At 43.7% G+C, this 21,091-nt stretch overlaps 1 protein-coding gene across 7 annotated transcripts in view; it reads right to left on the bottom strand.

Annotated features, from left to right (window-relative positions):
- LOC144773616 (transient receptor potential cation channel subfamily M member 2-like) overlaps positions 1 to 21,091 on the bottom strand; it is a 4,189,411-nt gene that overhangs the window by 4,013,700 nt on the left and 154,620 nt on the right. For all 7 annotated transcript variants that reach the window (XR_013600029.1, XR_013600030.1, XM_078658762.1 and 4 more), the window contains exon 3: positions 4,930 to 5,009. Coding sequence is in view for 5 of the 7 variants with exons in the window: in XM_078658762.1 (XP_078514888.1) it covers positions 4,930 to 5,009 (80 nt within the window). In the remaining 2 variants the exon portion in view is untranslated. The remainder of the gene's footprint in view (positions 1 to 4,929; positions 5,010 to 21,091) is intronic.

Below are 21,091 nucleotides of genomic sequence, written 5' to 3'. Positions count from 1 at the left end.
ATAGGCAGTGGACCAGATTGGTCTCCGGGCATAATGTTATCGCCCTAGAAGAAACATGGGACACCACCTCTAGCTTCTGGTTGGACGGGTTTACCAGCTTTGTCGTGGCTGCCACCCCCAGTAATGCTGGTAGAGCAAGGGGAGGCCTTTTAACTTTATTTTCTTTAGAACTTAAAGGGTCCCTAAGACAGATTAAAAACGCTTCCCCTAACATTCTTATCGTTGAAAGGGTAATTAGTCCCACTAGGAGGACACTATACATACATTTCTATAATTCATGGAATAGGGATACTGGTGATAATAATATCGCCACCTTAGATTCAGTTTTAATTTTAGTCAGTCGTAACATACATATTAATTTCGGGTGCGTATTATTGGGCGATTTTAACATTCATCCCTGCAATTTCATGTGTGGTTCAAGCAATAAAGAGGGGGGAGTAAGACTAGAGGGACCTCACTTTGAGCACACCACATCAGGTGAGGAGCTGGAAGATCTTTTGGCCAATTTTAACCTCTTTGAACCAATGTCCACTGAGGGGGGATCAAGAACACCTACCTTCAAGGGGACCGACCCTGGAACAATCATCGATTACATATTTGTAACCCCAGGTATTTTAAACAGGGTTAGCTCCTATTGTACAGTTCCCTCTCTCTACAGTGATCATAACCCTGTCCTACTTGAGGTGGCCTGGGGAGATTTTATGGGGCCTATGCCGGGGCCAGCAAAACCAGGACATATTTTACATCCAGTCGACCAGGGAAGAAGGCTTAAGTGGGCGAAGGTGGTCCCGGAAAATGTTTATGTGGAAATTTTCCCAAAAATCGAGGCCCACGTGGCGACTTGCCAAAACTCAAACGCCTTAGACAGCGAAATTATAGGGGCCTTCCAAGCAATTTGTGGCCAGGTCTCGCGGGACTTAATGGCTAAACCTAGGAAGGGAGCTTTTAACCAGCGTCGCTGGTTTGACGCCACTTGTTCAAAAGCACACAAATCCTTAATGGCAGCCTTGAAGACAAAACCTAGGGCGAGGGCAGACATCGCCATATTGAGGAAGGAATACAAGCGAGCAGTCAAGACCAGACAGGACAGAATTAAGAACGAAGCCTGGGAGAATTTACTTTCCACGGCCGTCCTGCGGGACAGCAGGCAATTTTGGGCCATAATCAATCAGCCCTTCTTCTCTGACTCAACCAATGCCGTCATGGATTGTGTTATCCCCGACGACAAATTGTTGGCTCATTTTAGAACAGTGTATGGAGACAATGATACGGACTGTCAAACATGTCACTTGGCGATCCCGGAGGCCCCCCCATATGTTTTAACAGGGTAGAGGTCGAGAAAGCTATTCTGGCCACCACCAAGAACAAGGCCCCTGGTCCTGATGGGGTACCAGACGATTTTTACATACACTCACCAAAGCTATGGGCGGGAGTCCTGGCCAATGTTTTCACTGCTGCAAATGGCAACCCCCTACCAACCACCTGGGCAACTTCTACCATCGTCCCCATTTTGAAGAAGGGTCAGCGTGATGACCCAGGGTGCTATAGGCCCATATCCCTTTTGGACTCTGCAGTTAAGATCTTAGGCAGAGTCCTTTTGGTCAAGCTGAGGGATAGTGTTGAGAGCTGCAGGGGGCTGGCCGACATCCAATATGGGTTCAGGGAGAGGAGAGGAACTGTAGAGCAATGCTCCAACTTACATCTGTTGATCTCGAAATATACGGTGGCCAAGGAGGGGTCTTTATTCCTAGCGTTTATGGACCTCTCCTTGGCCTTCGACCTGGTGAACAGGTCTAAGTTGTGGGCCACTCTCCTGAGGATGGGGATAGATGAGGCACTGGTTAGGTATATGGCTTCACTCCACCAAGAGCTATTTGCAGCGGTGCGGGTTACAAATGAGGGAAGGTGCACGCCCCGTTTTAACTCTATGTGCGGGGTCAGGCAGGGTTGTATATTGGCCCCCTGCTCTTCACTATTTACATTAACGGCCTGGGCATTTACCTGGAAGACGTGGAGGGAGACGTTCCGCGTGCAGAAGTAGCTAAGATCCCTGCTCTCCTGTACGCGGACGACGCGGTGCTGATAGCTCGCACTGGTGTCTGTCTTCAATGGCTTCTGGATGGCTTTGGCACATTCATGGACCAATTGGATTTAAAAATAAATACGAATAAATCACACACAATGGTTGTCGGGCGCCAAAGAAACAAGGGGATATCTAAAACCTTTGAATGCAAGTGCGAGGTTGTTACTAGAGTACCGACTTTTCCCTACCTGGGGGTCCTTTTTGATGAAAAGGGCTCTTGGGGACCCCAGGTTAGGGCTAAAAGCCTGGCGGTGACTAGATCATCAGCAGCTCTTATGGGCTTTGCAAATAGGTTGGGCGCTAGGCCTATGGAAGCCCTTTTAAAGATTTATAATACAAATCTATCGCACTGGCTTTGTATGGTTCACCCCTTTGGGGCTATGTAAATCTTGAACCGATACAGAAGGCGGAAAACAGATTTTTACATTCCCTTTTGTCTGTCCCACAGTCCACACCGACATTCTCCATACACATGGAGGTGAGCTTGGATTTCGTCACCGATAGACTCAACATGGCACCTTTGATTTTTTGGCTAAAGACGTGGCTCAATGAGGAATTGTCCCTTAATCACAAGATCATGACTGATGTCATGTCTCTAGACCACTCTAAAAGGGTGCCATGGTTGGCCTACCTGATGAAGCCTTGTAAAGATCTGGGACGCCCGGAACTCTTTGCATCCCCTCTGGATATCAAGAAACAGGATGTAGATACAATCAAGAAGCAGTTCATGAGCAGGGCAAGAGTGGGGCGGGAGGAAAGGGAACTGCAGAAGCCGGCAGCGAGGAAACATTATTTGCTTGTAAATTCCATTGCACTTGCACCTTACCTTAGCTTAGTTACGAGGCCATTTCATAGGTTTCTCCTGACCAAGTTTAGGTTCAACCTGATACATTTTTATTTGGGTAGTTTCAAAACTTGGGAAAAACCAGATCTAGCCCCCCCCCCCCTGTTGCTGTGATAATTTTTCTGTTCAAGATACCATGCATTTTGTTATGTTTTGTGGTCTCTTTTTGGAGCCTAGGAAAAAACATCTGTGAGACCAGCCCTGCTCTATCTTCAATCACTGAGCAACATTCGTATTACATTTTGCATGGCAAACTTCTTGGTGGCGGCTGCTAGAACTAAAAAATGTAACACAGTAATGGCCCGCCCAAATGAGCTTTATTTTTTAACCTGGTATGTAATGAATTAATCCCCTCTTTTTATATATAGCCTGGAAAAAGAACTTTATCACACGCACTGATTTGCATGATATTGTAAATAGCTTTTTACTTGAATATAAATGTTTTTATCTCTTTGTATGATTTTTAACTAAATCGAATAAAGATTCTTGACTGACTAACTGACAGTAACCAATAGCATTTTTTTTTTTTTTTTTACATTTCTGTTGTGTAGCTGTTTTTTTTTATAGCATTTTATAAGATTTGGTACAACAAATCTTATAACTCTGGAGTAAATTGCAAAAAACACATTATATTCTTAGATTCTTTCTCCTCAACACATTGTTGGATCTTGATATCTGTATAAATACAAATATAAATATAAGTATAAATATAAATATAGCAGCTTGAATTCATGTAAATTGAGTCACATACGTTTCAGATATTAAATATTAAATACATAAATAAGTATACATAAATATATAAATATCTTATAAACATACTGTGCAAAATACATAAAATTCACTACATTTAAGATTCAGCTTGGAGGGCTTGTTCAAAGAGCCATATCAGCTTCTTACGGAAGTGACGAAGAGAGCAATTGGCTCTGATGAGTTGTACGAGTATGTAGGCTGTACCAGGTCATCCTTACCTGGTGTATGTAGCTGGCACTGCAGCGGTCATCTCACTTCAGTGACATTCTATAGGATGTTTCAGCTGCACAGGTGGAGAATAAGATTCTGTAGGATGTTTAGCTGCACAAGTGCATAATGAGATTCTATAGGATGTTTAGCTGCACAGGTGCAGAATGAAATTCTGTAGGATGTTTAGCTGCACAGGTGGAGAATAAGATTCTATAGGATGTTTAGCTGCACAAGTGCAGAATGAGATTCTATAGGATGTTTAGCTGCATAAGTGCAGAATGATATTCTAGAGGATGTATAGCTGCACAGGTGCAGAACGAGATTCTATAGGATGTTAAGCTGCACAAGTTCAGAATGAGATTGTTCCAGACCAGGCATTGACTACAAAGTTACATATTTTAACTGTAAGGTTGGGCAGAGAGAAAGAACAGCTCTCAGATCTACCATGTACAGTGGGACTGAGACTATAGAAGAATTCACCTCTGAAGCCTTCTCAGCTTTTTGCCATTGCCCTTGGAGTAATTCTTTTTAGAAATGTTAACTATTCTAGTGTGACAAAATGAAAAACTAATTAAGAACTTCCATTGCTCTCTGTTCCTTGGCTGACCTATATCACTTGTCCCTTTACTTCCTCCCTCAATATGTTGGCATTTGATCTACTAAATGTACTCCATTATAGCAGCCTAGCACACAGTTTTGGGCTTTTCTGTCAAGATGAACAGTCCTCAATTTAAATATTTGCATTTCTTGAAATTGAAAAACGCTACTGAATACCATTGTTTGTTTACATTTATTAAAATAGATAACGTTCAGCCTCACTATAAAGTTCTAGAATGCAGTATTTAACATAATGGAAAATAAGAGTGACAGCAGACTGTTCCTTTTGGAGATGGAAGGGCCGATCTGATCAGACCACTGGAAGAGATGGATATAGTTAGGCATTAAAACTTGTCTTTCTACAGCTCAGCATTGCATTCTAAGTTAGTGTCTTAAATGAGGAAACCAACGCAGGTTTGGTCCAATCCTGCCAGTCATACGTTACCTGTGACCGAAAAGGACGGGGCTCCTGGTGAGGTGCGTGCATTGCTTCTTTTGGGTGCTTTCTTTGGAGCAGCTCTCAACCTGCAGAAGACAAGAGGAAGAGTTCAGTCCAACGAATGTTCTGCCCATCTGCTGATTTGTAACTGAGAACTGCCCTCTCGTGACCCCTACTGAGGTCAGCTGGGACAGTTCAGCTAACACCAGGCACTGAACCCAGCAGACCCACGGGGCGTGGTGGGTTCAGCTCCTGGCACTGCGCTACTCAGACTAAATGGGTAAACCTGGTAAAATGGGCTTGGGAATTAAGCTGTCATGTGACATGTTCAGTTAATATGGGTAAAACAATGCCATTGATTTAAAAAACACCCGTTTAAGTCATTATTGCAGCTACAATTGCAGCATTAACCTAATATCTACACCAGCCTCACAATATTCCCATTTCTTATGTTTTATGGTGGTGTTGTGTTTTTAAGTATTACAACACTGGCGGGTTATCTGTTTTGGTGTGATGAAGCTTCAGATCAGCTAAACGAAACGTTTCACTGGACAATAGGCCACACATGATACAACCACAGCAAGAATCCATTTTTCAATAATCTCTTTAGTAGAACAGCATTAAATCCACAGAAAAGTAATGCAAACTTTGTATCCCTATGGGGGACTTGCCATATGTGGGTCATGCAACACTAATATACAGTCCTAATTAAAACACTAGGAAAGAGGTGCTTAATTTCAATCTCAAAACAAGCATTAGCAAACCAACCGGTCTGTCTTCTTGTTAAGGAAAGTGTTTGGTAATAGTTGGACAACTCTGTGTGTGGTGCTCCTGGAAATACCGTAATAAAGCAACCTCTTGGGCTCCACCAATGCAGAAGCTGTAAGTAGGGACCTTTGTTCAACAGACTGCATTAGCAGAGTTACGATTCACCCTCAAAGAAGTGTGTTATAAAATGGAAAAACCAAAGGAAATGATGGACGGAGTGTTGACAATACAAGCACTCACCCCCAGTCAACTGATCTGGGTTTAATCCATCACCGTTCTTTAGCCCACTCTGCCACCCCAGTTCAGACTTGGCCATATGCAAATCAGTCTGACCCTGTGCCTCACAGGAACAGTCCAGCCCGAACTGCCAAGCCATGCCTTCCCTGGACAGGAAACAAGCTACCGAGGACCGGTTTCTGGCATTTCAGCCGTCTTCAGCCCAGCTTGCTTGAATCCAGTGGCAAAGTGAGCAAGGAACTCACGTCTGAGCATACCCTGCCAACTTATGGCGAACAAAGAAAAAACAAAGGAAATGATGGACGGAGTGTTGACAATACAAGCACTCACCCCCAGTCAACTGATCTGGGTTTAATGCATCACAGTTCTTTAGCCCACTCTGCCACCCCAGTTCAGACATGGCCATATGCAAATCAGTCTGACCCTGTGCCTCACGGGAACAGTCCAGCCCGAACTGCCAAGGCATGCCTTCCCTGGACCGGAAACAAGCTACAGAGGACCGGTTTCTGGCATATCAGCCATCTTCAGCCCGGCTTGCTTTAATCCAGTGGCAAAGTAAGAAAGGGACTCACGTCTGAGCATACCCAGCCAACTTATAGCGAACAAAGAAAAAACAAAGGAAATGATGGACGGAGTGTTGACAATACAAGCACTCACCCCCAGTCAACTGATCTGGGTTTAATCCATCACCGTTCTTTAGCCCACTCTGCCACCCCAGTTCAGACATGGCCATATGAAAATCAGTCTGACCCTGTGCCTCATGGGAACAGTCCAGCCCGAACTGCCAAACCATGCCTTCCCTGGACCGGAAACAAGCTACCGAGGACCGGTTTCTGGCATTTCAGCCGTCTTCAGCCCGGCTTGCTTGAATCCAGTGGCAAAGTGAGCAAGGGACTCACGTCTGAGCATACCCTGCCAACTTATGGCGAACAAAGAAAAACCAAAGGAAATGATGGACGGAGTGTTGACAATACAAGCACTCACCCCCAGTCAACTGATCTGGGTTTAATCCATCACCGTTTTTTAGCCCACTCTGCCACCCCAGTTCAGACATGGCCATATGCAAATCAGTCTGACCCTGTGCCTCATGGGAACAGTCCAGCCCGAACTGCCAAGCCATGCCGCTACCCCACTGGGGAGACTGGTCGCAGCTGCAGGCTTGGGAAGATGCGGGGCTGCAAGTGCTGGGTGACTTGTATGAGAACGGAGTGCTCATACCATTTCATACTCTGCAGGGGCCGTTTGACCTCCCGAGAGGGAGCTATTTGCTGCATGCATCGGTAGCTGGGGCCATCCAGGCGCACTGGAAAGGGGGACTTTCCGAACCCGTGATGACCCTGGCCTGTCAGTATGCCATGATGGCAGCGGGGACCTACAAAGCAGTAACATGCCTATGTTCGAGGATGCTTAGAGAGAACTTACCGCCCTTGACAGCGCTGAAGGCCAAGTGGGAATCTGACTTGGGCAAGGAGATCCCTGAAATGGCTTGGACTCAGATAGTGCAGCGAGCGCGGAAGAGTACGAGGAACGCACGCTTCCAGCAAATACACTTTTATATCCTCCACAGAGCCTATTTAACTCCTGGCAAACTCAGGAAATATTTTGGGGCGGCTGATGCGACTTGCCCCAGATGTGCTACGGAGGGAGCTGAATTGGATCATATGTTATGGTCCTGCCCTAACCTGGAGGAATACTGGCAGGAGATTGGGGACACGCTGAACGATATTAAAGAAAGGGGACCACACTTTGATATGGCCGTGTGTATTCTGCACTGGTTCCCGCATACTCCCAAAAATAAAATTACTAGTAAATTTATTGACATGGGCCTGATATTAGCCAAGCGAGAAGTCACAAGATTATGGAAAGCGAGAACGGGCCCCACGCACAGGCGGTGGATCAATGAACTCCTGAAGTGGGCTGTTTGCGAAAGCACGCTCCGCTACGAGCTGGCACGCCGCACAAACACTGATAAAGCTCTGGACACAGCGAATGCTTGGGAGGCGTTAGTGCAGGCACTACGAGACAGCGTGTTGCAGGAAGAGGGGGACACTCCTGACCCGGAGGTAGGCACTCCCCAGGACATGCCAGGCACATCACATACCTAGACTACTACTAGCTCCTGACAATATTCCCAGATGCGAATTTAAGCGAGCTCTCTTGCGTGAATGGAGGGGGGGGGGTGAGCTATGGAGGGGAGGGGGGGGGGTTGGGGATTAGATTAGGAAATCCAGACGAGATACAAGGGAGTAACACTAAAAGTGGACACGTGTACACCTAGAACGGATTGCCACTGTTACTGCATTTCTGCTTCTGACGTTTCCTTGCTTGACGCCGCCCGACCTCCGGGTTGTGGGCCTAACGGCTGTGTATGAAGCTGAACGAGAAATGATGCACTGCGGAACCGGAACTATGGTGCCTATGTGGAAGTGGTATGTTTATTATTAGTCTGCAATAGAAATCGTTTAAAAAAAAAAATGGTTCTGGCAGTGCTCAGGCTCTTGGCTGCTGTACATGTTCAAAGATCGTTGGGGAGAGAATGTGGCCTAACGGCTAGAGTGGTCAACCTCGGAGCGGGGGAACCAGGTTTGAGTCTCGGCAGGGACGCTCTTCATTCTGTTATTCTGGGCAAATCACTTAATCTCCCCGTGCCTAACAAAATAAAGGAAAGTGTCCGTCTGTAACAAAACTCGTGCTCATGCAAAGCGTTCTGATACCTTCTGGTCAAGTTTGCGCTATTAAAACTCTACAAAAAAAGAAGCTTCCTAAAATTATTTTTGAAGTATACGCCTCTGTGGGGTATAAAACTTTGGGTTCTTGAGATGCAAAGTTGCAACTCAAGACAAACAACAAGCCTGAGGGTTCTGGGAAAGATAAGGATGCACTGTAAACAAAGAAAAATCAGAGGCCCAAACAAACAAGCATTTGCAATGTAATGGGTCGCACATTTGTAAGCGTTAGAGCTTTTGGCGTTGTAAATGACGCCTTTTACCTATGTGTTTTTGTTTGGAGTGTAGTGTGTGTATGTTATGTGGAGTGGAATTATGTGGGTTGTATTGGAATTGTTAGTTCTGGAATTGTGTGGAATGTAGTTGTGGAGTGGAATTGTGTGGCATGGTGAATAGATAGAGGTGAGAACTGCACAGAATAGATGGAAAGGAAGCTAGAGAGGAATATGAAGTTAGTGCAGGTGATGCAGCGCTCCTCCGGAAATATCTTCTGCAACCTCATCACCTTTCCCTGAAGTACTAAATCATACATTTACTCTTCAGTGGGGCCCATAAAACTGCGAGTCCCTCGTACACACTTTCTCTCTACTTCATGGATTGGTAAGACTCAAAGGAGAGCTGCTGGATCATAGCAGAGTGTCTAAATTAAAACAAAATATTTATAATATGTACATCTGCAGTTTAAATTGATTTTACCATGCTTTCATCAACGAGACAATTATTCAGACACACCACCATTATTTGTCAATGAATCTTCTAGAAAAAATTAGGCTAAGGAAAATACAAGAACAGCTTAATTCTCCATTTATCTAATTTTTATTTAAAGAAAATCTTCTAGCATGACCTATATTTTATTCACTTTTATTTGTTTAATGCAAAATAGATTTTAGAGAAAGAAAGAATTTTAACTCATACATTTATATTCATTTTAATTCAAAATTCCGAAAGAAAACACATTATAGGACACGAATATTAGCAAAGTACAAAATAGATCCCAAAGTCCATCTCCCTATTATCTCTAGTTATTAACCTCATCTAAAGACTCCGTACTCATTCAAGAAAAGTTAAAGTTTCAGAAAATTTTCAAAGTTCTTACGCCTCAGGAAAATTCAGCATTCCGGCAGCATGTCAGGATACACAGATGGAAATCAAAGAAGAGAGTTTTTTCTTAGGTCCGAATGCACTCTTTTATACCCTTTTCCCTAACTTAATCTATCTACAAAAGTAACTATCAGTGTCTTTAACAGTTCTGATTGGTCAATCAAATGGGTGGATTAGCATAACCTCATCATCGTATTGTCTAATTACCGCTTTGTCAGCTTAATAAAAATGGTCCTTTTGTCCTCCTCTATGTCCGCTTCACTCGGGTCCTTAACTCGTTATATTCATACTTCTTCTCACAGTCTACAATACGGACGTCCATTTTGTTGGCAGTCATCTGTACTTTCAGGGCACACTGTCCTTGACCCATCCTGCTCAGGCACAGGCAGCTCAGGCTTGGCCGCAGTCTCACTCTGAGCATGCGAACAGCGCTTCAATCTCGGAGTCATATAAACGTCCATTTTATTCTGGGCCTCACAGGCCAGAACGGGAACTATTATAGAAACAACACAATTAAACGTTAATTGTTGAATTATAGCCTTTCTGTTTACCCCCCCCCATACTAAGGTTTCCCTGTTAGTTGTTACCTAGCAGATAAAGCAACATATATGCGTGATTTACTCACCAGTCGCCATCTTTATGCCACAAATAGACAGACAAAAAGCATTTTCATGCCGCTTTTGGTTAGTTTACAACATCACTTTATTTAGTTGGTTATAATGTGCAACACAAGCAAATTACTTTCCCGTGTGTATTTGTGTGTGCATTCTATTCTACGTTGATTAATTTTCAAAACCACACGATTAGTTCAGGTTATTGTTATGAGAAAGTTACTTCACGAGGGATATACACAATTTTGTTTCTTCACCTCGCTCCATCAACTCCATCCTTTGGTGAATTATCATCAAATAGCTCCCAAAATTTAGCAAATGTTATCTTGACATGTTGCAAGTTCTTTTGATTAGTATGAATTATACTCCAGTATCTTCTACTTTTCTGCTGTCTTGATAGAGTTTCTTTTGGAACTCTTCCATTTCTATATCACAATTTTCTCGTTCTCTTTCTCGCTTTTCTTGAATCACCTTCTATATATACCTTTAAACATTCCTCCTCTTTCTAATCATGCAACATAATCTTAATATCAAAATCACTACTACTATTATTGTTAATGGAATTAATACCTTACCTATAATAGACCTACCTATTTCATGAAACCAATGTTTAACTGCTGAAAAACTTCTACCAAGTCATTCAAGGACACCATCAACCTCCAGTGGTTCAATTTCCTTATGCAATTCTGTAATATTTGTAATATATCTCTCAATGTTTTGACTTTTGTCTGGAATGAAGGTGCAACAGTGTTGTACTTTCAAAATTCCACAAACTCCTCCCTCTTATATCAAGAGCAAGACGATTTTGCATCACCATTGCTCTCATAGCAACCAATTCAGTGTTTACCATTAAAAATCCACCTGCAGTGTCTGTTGACAAACGATCTACTATCGTTGATAATTTCCGAATTCTGTTTGCATTGAAAGATATTCCCACTGCTGGTATCAGTGCTCCAAAAATATCACCTATTATTTCTATTAGACTTTCTCTTTTTCTACGACTTAAAGGTTTACCTATCTCATATATCCCATTGGTACCTCTATCTACATCAAAAAATTTAGGAACGACCAGATCTACATAACATGTCCCGTATCAGTGATCTGGCAACTTATAATAAGCTTTGTTATCACAGATGAAATAGATACCAGGAAAAATTGGATCTCTACGACCTTTAAATCCCCAACCCCCTATTATATGATAAGTGTCTTTATATTGACTTGCTACCACAAATTAATTGTCACACACATTAATGTCTCTTCGAATACATTTTCCTAATGATGGGGTATCTATTCGTATGGCCACATTTACATTTCTACCATCAATGTTTTCATCTTCAGATGCCCAATATTTGGATTTAGTATGCTTCACTTTTTCTTTCTCTTATATATACTTCTTCTCTCCTTAACCATACCTAAAAATGCCTTTTCTTCATTTCTCATTTTACAAGACAAATTATGTCTAAAAGCATATTCATGTGTCAATTCTTCAATTTCTAAGACAAACTCTCCCATAACTTTCACAGGCTTAACTTTGTTCATTGCATTTATAACTTTCAATTTTGCAAACGTATCATCAGAATTTGAATAATAATACTCTAATGTTCCTGTATTATAAAATCAACTTGCTATTACACTACATGTAACTCCATATGTAAGTGGAAGATGGTGATAGGTCACCCCTTCTGAAACTGATGCTGGTAGTTTCACACATACGTAACAGTCACTAGCATCCATGGTTCTAACATACTCAGATAATAATCTTGAAAAGTTGTTCTTTGAAAAGTCACTAGTGGATATATCTTGAGGAATTTCTGGCTTATACATATGTACTTTATCAGTCTTTAGTTCATTATTCTGTCCATTCATACTCCCAATTTATCTTTTCAAAATGTTCTTTAAAGGGAATGATAATTGCTAAAAATCAACCATATTAACATTAATAATCCAGTACATATTAACCACATTCTACACCATTTTCTAAAAATAGAAAATTTCGTATTGACATCATTAGTAGCCATTTTCTTTTTTTTTTACAGAGCGATTTTCACAGTTCTTTCTTCTTAGACTTTTGTCTTTAATAGACTTTCACTTTTATCTTACAATGTTTTTCTTATACCAATGTTTCCGGTCTTGCCTTTACTTTGCACTTTTCGATCTGTTTTCTTTCTTTGAGTCTCAGTTTTTACTCACTTTCTTTCAATTGACTTGGGCAATTCAGGTTCTCTTGGCTGCTGTTTATATCCTCAATAGGAGGCAAAAACATGTAAGTCCATTCAGGTGATTTATATTTCTGGTTTGGTCTTCTCACTCTTTTTGGCCTTTGAACAACTTCTATTCTTTTTCCCAACAACTCTTTCTGACTGGTTATTTCATTTACTTGATCTTCTGGTTTTCTTGCTTTGTTAACCATTTTGAATTTCAGTCCATTATTTTCTCTAGGCCAATTATCTCCTTTACGAGCTCTTTTTGTCTTTGGCTCTGTAGTGTTATGTTCCACTCTCCAAGCCCTTTTCCTTGAATTCCTTCTCAATTGTGTTTCATCTGCACTGTCATCAGTTTCACTTTCAATATCTTTGGCAGTTTCATTTATGACAAACTTTATAATGTCTGTTTCTTTTCCAGAATCTCTTTAGACAGTACTTTCACTCTGTAAGGAACATCTCCATAACTGGTACTTGGAATCTCATCCTTATCGTGAGTTATTTCCTCTTTTCCAGTGTCAGGGTTTTGGTTCCTGCTTTCAGAGCTTTCTGACTGTTCTTCAGTAGTTTCTTGATCACCAGTTTTATCTCCACATTGCTCAATGTCTTTACTGGTATCAGTTCTTACCAAATCTCGACTTTCAGGTCGAACTTCAGAATTTGGTACTTCAACAATTTCTCCTTCAGTTGCAGAGCTAGCATTCGATACCTCCATATGTCGACGTTCTTGTCAAGCCTCAGTATCTGGATTTCTCTCTGGTTCTCCTTCAGAATCAGAATCAGTTGTGCTTTCACCTTCTTCGTGCGGATTCTCAGGCTCAGGCACACGGATGGTGTGACTGGCATGCACCCATCTCTTTACTCCGGCCCATTTAACTGCAGTTGTGCTGACCAAAATAACCTGTCTCGGTCTTTGCCAGCAAGTCACTAAGCAGTTTCTTCTTCTGTGTACCTTTATCCGAACCCAATCTCCAGGGACTGGATCATGAGCTGGATTTTTTGCTTTCGTGTTTGACTCAGTTCCCACCTGATGGAACACAGAAGTTACCACGTCAGACAGGTTTTTGCAGTAATCCAGTATGATGTCATCATTAATAGTTAACAGTTTATCAACTGGTACACATTCTTGTCTCATCACTCTGCCCATCAAAATTTCATGTGAACTTAGTCCAGTCTTTTTGTTAGGTATACTCCTTAAGGTCATCAAAACAAGGGGTAATGTGTCCGGCCACTTCAGTCCTATTGCAAAACACATTTTTGCAATCCTGTTTTTTATTGTTCCATTCACTTGTTCAACTACCCCTGAAGCCTCTGGTCTGTAAGCACAATGCAGTTTCTGACAAATGTCCAGTGCTTCACAAATCATTTGCAATAACTAATTTTGGAAGTGGCTCCCACGATCTGTTTCAATAGTTACTGGAAAGCCGTAGCGTGGTATTATCTCACGCAAAAGCAATTTTGCAACAGTTACTCCATCGTTTCTCCTGGTGGGGAAGGCTCCAACCCACCGAGAGAACAAACAAATGATTACCAGCACGTATCTGAGTCTATTACAAGGTGGCAACTCAATAAAATCCAATTGCATTCATGTGAATGGACCTCCCTCTCATCCTATGGTTCCGAAGCTCACAATTGTTCTTCTGTTTGGATTAAATTGCTGACACACCAGACATCTCTGACACAAGCTTTCGGCGATCATCCTAAACTTAGGATTGTACCAGGTCTGTCTGAACATATGCAACATAGCATCCCTTCCAACATGGGCTTGACCATAGTACATTCGGGCCATATTTGAAATCATGTTATATCAGGCATTACTGGTCTCTCATCTTTGTAAACCCAGATTATCTTCTTCCCTTTGTCTACATCCTGCCTTCAGCCAAATGTTTTTCTCTTCCTCACTAGCTTCTTCCTGCATTTGTCTCACTTCCTGTCAAGTATCAACTACTGTGGTTAGCTTTAAAGAACTTGAAACGTTCTTCTTTTTTGTCCCGATTTATAGATGCAAGGTTTCTAGCACAGTATTTTGCAACAGAGTCCACATACCTATTGCCTCTGGTGATGTCGTCATCTCCCTTTTTATGGGCAGCACAGCTTACCACTGCAATCTTATCAGGCAACTGAATAGCATCAATCAACATTTTTACAAACTCAGCATCTCTAATGGGGGATCCTGCAGAAGTTAAATAACCTCTTTGGGACCACAATTGCCCGTAATCATGGACAACCCCAAACCCATATTGACTGTCAGTCACTATGGTAACTCTGATCTCTTTTCCTAGTTCACATGCTCGAATCAAAGCAATCAATTCCGCTATCTGAGCAGAACGAATTCCTTTCAGACAAGATGCTTCCAGGACAACTGCCACTGTACATACGGCATATGCAGCGCTGAGAACACCTTCATCAGTTCTCAGACATGAACCGTCAACAAACATCACATTATCAGATTCAGGCAATGGCTCATCTCTGATGTCAGGTCTTGGTTTGGTACAGTACTCAAGAACATCTAAACAATTGTGATCAACCTCGTTTCTTACTTCAGGTAACAATGTGGATGGGTTTATGTTCACACAACGTGAGATTGTTACATTATCTGCACCTAGAATAGTTTTCTCATATTTTGTCATTCTGTTGTTAGTAAGGTACTGTGTTTTTGTCCTAGTGAGGAGAATCTCCACAGAATGAGGTACATATACCCTCACAGGAAATCCCATCACTATTCCTTCACTCTGTTCTAGACTTGCACTTGTAGCTGCTACTGCTTTCAGACAACCTGGCAAGGCTTTTGACACTGGGTCTAAAACAGCTGAGAAATACACAATCGGTTTTCTCAGTTTTCCATGTCTTTGAATTAACACTGACAATGCACATCCTTCTCGTCCACTGCAATATATGTTATGTTATGTTATGTTATTGCTTTTTATTGTGCGCACAGCTACTCCAGCTAAGGAGCGTCCTGGCGCATTTGACAAGGAAGTGCATATAAAAACATAACACAGCAGGAAGGGAAACCAGGAAAGACCACTCTAAATTAAAAGTACATCACACAGGCTGGGGCTAAGGAAGAGAACTAAAACAAGAATGTTTTCAAGGCTTTCCGAAAAGCCATGAGATCCTCCAACTGGCGGATTTCTACCGGGAGAGAGTTCCAAGCTGATGCCGCTTTAACACCGAAGGAACGTCCCCCCATACGGCAAAGCCTGTATCTGGGGACTACAGCCAAGGCCTGGCCCTGGGAGCGAAGAGTGCGACTAGGGACATAGAAAGACAAAGAGCAAGCCAGAATTTCAGGGCCTATGCCTCTTAGGATCTTAAAGGCCAGGCAAAGAACCTTGAAAAGAATACGCTTCCTCACTGGAAGCCAGTGTAGGGAGCGAAGAACATTCGCCACCGAGCAAAATCTAGGCAGGCCGACAATCGCCCTAGCTGCAGCATTTTGTACCCGTTGCAATCGGGTAAGCTCAGCCTGATTCGCCCCAGCGAGAAGAGAGCTCGCGTAATCCAGGCGAGAGAAGATAGTGGCCTGGATTACTAACTGTCTGGTTGGGGCGTCAAAATACTTGAGGACAGGTCTTAAGCCTCTCAACAGACCAAAGCAACAGGCAGCTGTTCTTTTAGTGTGTCCTATGAAGGTAAGGCCCGAGTCTAACCAGACTCCCAGGTTTTTCAGCTCCACCACCGGGGTCGGAGATGGTCCCAACTCTGATGGCCACCATTGGTCACCCCAGAGTTCCGCTCCCCGTCCGACAATCATTACCTCTGTCTTAGGGGCATTCAGCTGGAGACAGTTCCCTGTCAACCCGCTAGCCACCGCCTTCAGTCCTTCCTGAAACCTGGGGGCATCTACTTCCGCATCCCCGCTGAGAGTAACCGCCAGCTGTGTGTCGTCGGCATATGAGACCAAGGTGAGGCCCCACTGCCTAGCGACATCAGCCAGCGGTCTCACGTACAGATTAAACAACGTGGGACTCAGCGAGGATCCCTGCGGAACCCCCATGGCCAGTGGCTGTAAGTTGGACTTGAAGGGAGGGATGGAAACACAGAAGGAACGATTGCCAAGGTAGGAGCGGAACCACTGCAAGGCCTGTCCGCCGACACCTATCTCCTCGAGACGATGCAGGAGGATGCTGTGAGAGACCGTGTCGAAGGCGGCGCTGAGGTCTAACAATACCAGCGCCGCCGTCTGACCAGCATCCAACACCGCACGGAGATGTTCCACCATCACAAGAAGAGCGGTCTCCGTGCTGTGCCCAGCACGGAAGCCGTTTTGCGTGGGGTCGAGGACATTGGTTCGGGCGAGATAGTCAGACAGGGCCAAGTTGACATGAGCCTCTGTTATCTTCGCCGGCCAGGGCAGCAGCGAGATGGGGCGGTAGTTTTCGGACTTCGATGGGTCCAAGGAAGGCTTCTTGATGATAGGGGACACCACCGCCTGCTTCCACTTAGTTGGAACCACCCCCGACTCCAAGGATAGGTTGACCAGGGAGCACACCACAGAGCGCCCCATAAAGGCCTGATCTCTAAACAGAGCCGGTCTAACTGGATCAGATGGAGAGCCAGATTTAACTCGCAAAGCGAGTTTGTCAAATCCTTCCAAGGAGAGGGGGGGAAAGGAGAGCAGGGTGGTAAGATGTAAAGTCCCACTAGAACTTCCCCGGTCAATCCCTGTGCTGGGAAATGCCCGATAGATTGCTTGGACCTTTCCCAGAAAGTACAAGGCAAGGGATTCACAGTGGGAGATGGAACTCACCACTACAGAGGAAGTTCGCTTCGCCACAAGATCCTTCACGGCCTTAAAGATGGTCTTTGACGGGTTTGGGCTACTGCGAATTTCTGCAGCATAATAAGCCGCTCGAGCTCGACAAATAGCCCGATGATACGCCCTGGTAGAAGTAACATATGCAGCTTTTAAATCAGCCCCATATGTCTTTCGCCAGGCTCTTTCTGCCCGTCTGCAGGTTCCCTTCAGAGCACGCAGGGCACTGTCGTACCAGGGGCTCGACTCTCTAGTACTGATTTTACTCGATATGATGGGAATCAGAGTGTCGAGAGCCCTGGTAGTCCAGGAGCAAAAGCGGTCATAGCCCTCTTCCACGTCTTCCAGTGGACCCAGTGGTTCTGCCGCTAAGAGGCGATGAAAATCCTCTAGTCTGAGTTTGTTCCACAGTCTCCTTGGAACGCGCCTCACCGAAGGGATGGAGGGGACCGTTGGAATATAGCTCAAACTCTTTTTCATAGTCAGGCATTCCCCAAGCTGGGGTTTCACATACGCTTGTTTTTAGCTGTTCAAATGCTTTCATTTCAGTTTTATTCAACTCTATAGGGTCTCAGATATCTGCTCTTGTTAATCTCTGCAAGGGTTTGGCTATTAGTGAAAATCCACTAATCCATTGTCTACAGTAACCCACTATTCCTATGGAACATTCTTACTTGTATTTGTGTTTTTGGTGGTTGCATTCCTTGTATCATTGTGATTCTTTCTGCAGTGACTTGCCTAATTCCTTTAGCAATCTTATGACCTAAGTATTGCACTTCTTTTTGACAAAATTATAATTTTGATGGAGACACTTTATGTCATTCCTCTGCCAAATGATTTAACAATGCAACAGTATCTGATATGCATGCATCTTTTGTCCTTGATGCCACTAACAGGTCATCAATGTATTGAACCAATACAGATTCTCCAGGCAAGCTCAAACTTTCTAATGATTTAACAATTGATTAAAAATGGATGGATTCTCAGTATACCCCTGAGGAATTTGGCACCATGCCAAAATACAATCTCCGAACCGGAACGCAAATATTGGCTGGCTTTCTGGGTGTAATCGAACAGTAAAGAACGCATTACATAGATCAATCACGGTATACCATTCTGCATCATGTGGAATTTGATATAAAATTACTGCTGGATTTGGTACAATTGGACAACACCGGACAACGATCTGATCAATTTTCCTAAGATCCTGTACGAGCCTAAAGGTTCCGTTAGGCTTTTTCAATCCCATTATCGGCGGATGCCAAACTGTCAGTGGCAGTGACAGTTACCCTTCACTGGACTAACAACAAGATCTTTACTGTGTGGGGATACGAAGGGGAGGTGCTCGCCGTTATTTGGGACCTCATTTTAATGAATTTAAGAAGTTGCTGGTCACTACTCTGTGCCCAAATGGTAGGACCTGTTTTTAAAATCACTAAATTACCGTTTGTTTTGCTTCTAATTAATTTGTGCCTTCCTGCTCGGTCCCGCCCCAGTCCGCCGCGTCCATTGTGGGCGTCTGCGCGGAGGGTGAGGAGTCCACCACTCCTCGGCGCTAGGGTTAGCGCTCTAGCATTCCCCTGATTGAGGTTATTTAGGGCGGAAGGTGGGGGCCCTCGCTCGTGGATGCCAAACTGTCAGTGGCAGTGACAGTTACCCTTCACTGGACTAACAATAAGATCTTTACTGTGTGGGGATACGAAGGGGAGGTGCTTGCCGTTATTTGGGACCTCATTTTAATGAATTTAAGAAGTTGCTGGTCACTACTCTGTGCTTAAATTGTAGGACCTGTTTTTAAAATCACAAAATTACCGTTTGTTTTGCTTCTAATTAATTTGTGCCTTCCTGCGCGGTCCCGCCCCGGTCCGCCGCGTCCATTGTGGGCATCTGCGCAGAGGGTGAGGAGTCCACCACTTCCTGTCTCCTCGGAGCTAGGGTTAGCGCTCTAGCATTCCATATCGCTTCCTATATTATGACGGCAAGCCTGCGACCGCGCAGTTGATGCGCGCAGCGGGTGCGCCGAGTGTGCGCCAAAGGCGTGCACAAGGCATGCCCATCTGCGCCCGAGCGTGGCCAGGGCCCTGTTCCTGCTCAGATTGAGACGGCAGTAAGGAGAAGCTATACTAGAGATCAGTTGCTCTGCCTTCGTTCTACATCTAACACCGTATGTATTGATAGCGGGTTACCTGAGGATGTGGCACAGAAATGTAGGTTATGTAAGTTGGATTCGTCTTTACATCTGACGAACATAAAGGGGGCAGACCAACTTACCATGTTGTTAGTGAACTGTTGCTCATTCAGGAAACACAGTTTAGACATTTATGATGTCCTTACTGATCTCCAGCCTGACTTTCTGTTTCTTACAGAGACATGGTTGGATGAGGCTTCGGCGCCGGAGATTCTTGAAGCCCTTCCTCCTGCCTACAGCTTACTGAGAATTGATAGGGTGACCCAAAGAAGGAGGGGGGGGGGTTGCTATGGTGTATAATACTAAGCTTGTGTGCTCTTTAGAGCAAGTAAAAACTTAATAATTGTGAAGCCGGCCTTATTTCCATTAAGGTGTCCCCTGAATGCATAATTATGGGTTATCTCCTATACCGTCCAAGCAGTTTGTGGAAAGCTTATTGGAATCGGTAGTTCAACCGGCCCTACGCTATAAGAAATTCTTGATATTGGGCGACCTCAATATGCATTTTGAGGATGCTACTTGTGCTGTGGCACAGTCTTTAATTGGCTTATTAAATTCACTGATGCTTACGCTTTTAGGTAAGATGTCAACTCACCAGGCGGGTCATCTTTTAGATCCCATATTTGCTAATTGGAAGGGGGTAAGGGTGTTAACTCCCATTAGGACCTTGTGGTCGGATCATCACCTTGTTCCATTCACAATAACAGATAGGTCAGTAAGAACAACTTGTACAAAATCTATCCATTCTTAACGTAGGATTGGAACAAATTTACCCAAAAGGCTTTTGAATATACACTATTGCAGGATAAGCCCCCGCTTAGTAATACCTTTAATAAGGCATGGATGGAGTTCGAACAATGGATATCGAAGGCACTAGATAAGGTGGCCCCATGGATCTCAAAAGCCCCTGTACGTAACACTAGGTCGGCCCAGTGGTATACCGATGAATTGCGCATGGTCAAGGCCAGATGTAAAATATCTGAACGTCTGTGGGGCAAGGATTATGACCCAGCTCGTGAAGAGGCATATAGGTTGAGTCTGAAGGAGTACCACGGTGAGATTAACAAGGCCAAGAGAATATTTATCCACGGGAGAATAGATTCCTCGGTAAATTCTTCCAAAGAGCTCTTTTTAATTTATAAGGAGCTCACGGTGCCTACACGGGTAGAGACTAAAGATCTCTATTCCACGGAGATATGCGAATCTATCGCAGATCATTTTGTGAATAGAGTGGAACAGATTTATAAGTCCTTTCAGCAGGATCCAGTTGATGGAAACCTTATGGGGATATTGGCCAGACATCTATTAAGAAAGCTCATCTTAGGGAATTCACGGTCCCCCCAAGGGAGGAACTGATAAACCTTATCATGAGTATTCAGTCAGGATCGCCTTTAGATGTGGTTCAGCCTAAAATCCTTAGTGAGCAGGTTCATCTCCTGTGGAACTACATTAGTCATTTGGCGTCCCTTTCATTTCAAGAAAGACATGTGCCTGAGGAATGGAAACTGGCACAGGTAGTTCCCATTAAAAAAAGGCTAACTTGAATATTTCCCAATTGGATAACCTCCGGCCCATTT

Source organism: Lissotriton helveticus, chromosome 8 (genome assembly GCF_964261635.1).
Source record: "Lissotriton helveticus chromosome 8, aLisHel1.1, whole genome shotgun sequence".
Taxonomy (NCBI): domain Eukaryota; kingdom Metazoa; phylum Chordata; class Amphibia; order Caudata; family Salamandridae; genus Lissotriton; species Lissotriton helveticus.
The sequence above is the reverse complement of the archived record's forward strand: the minus strand, read 5'-3'. Positions and strand labels throughout refer to the sequence as shown.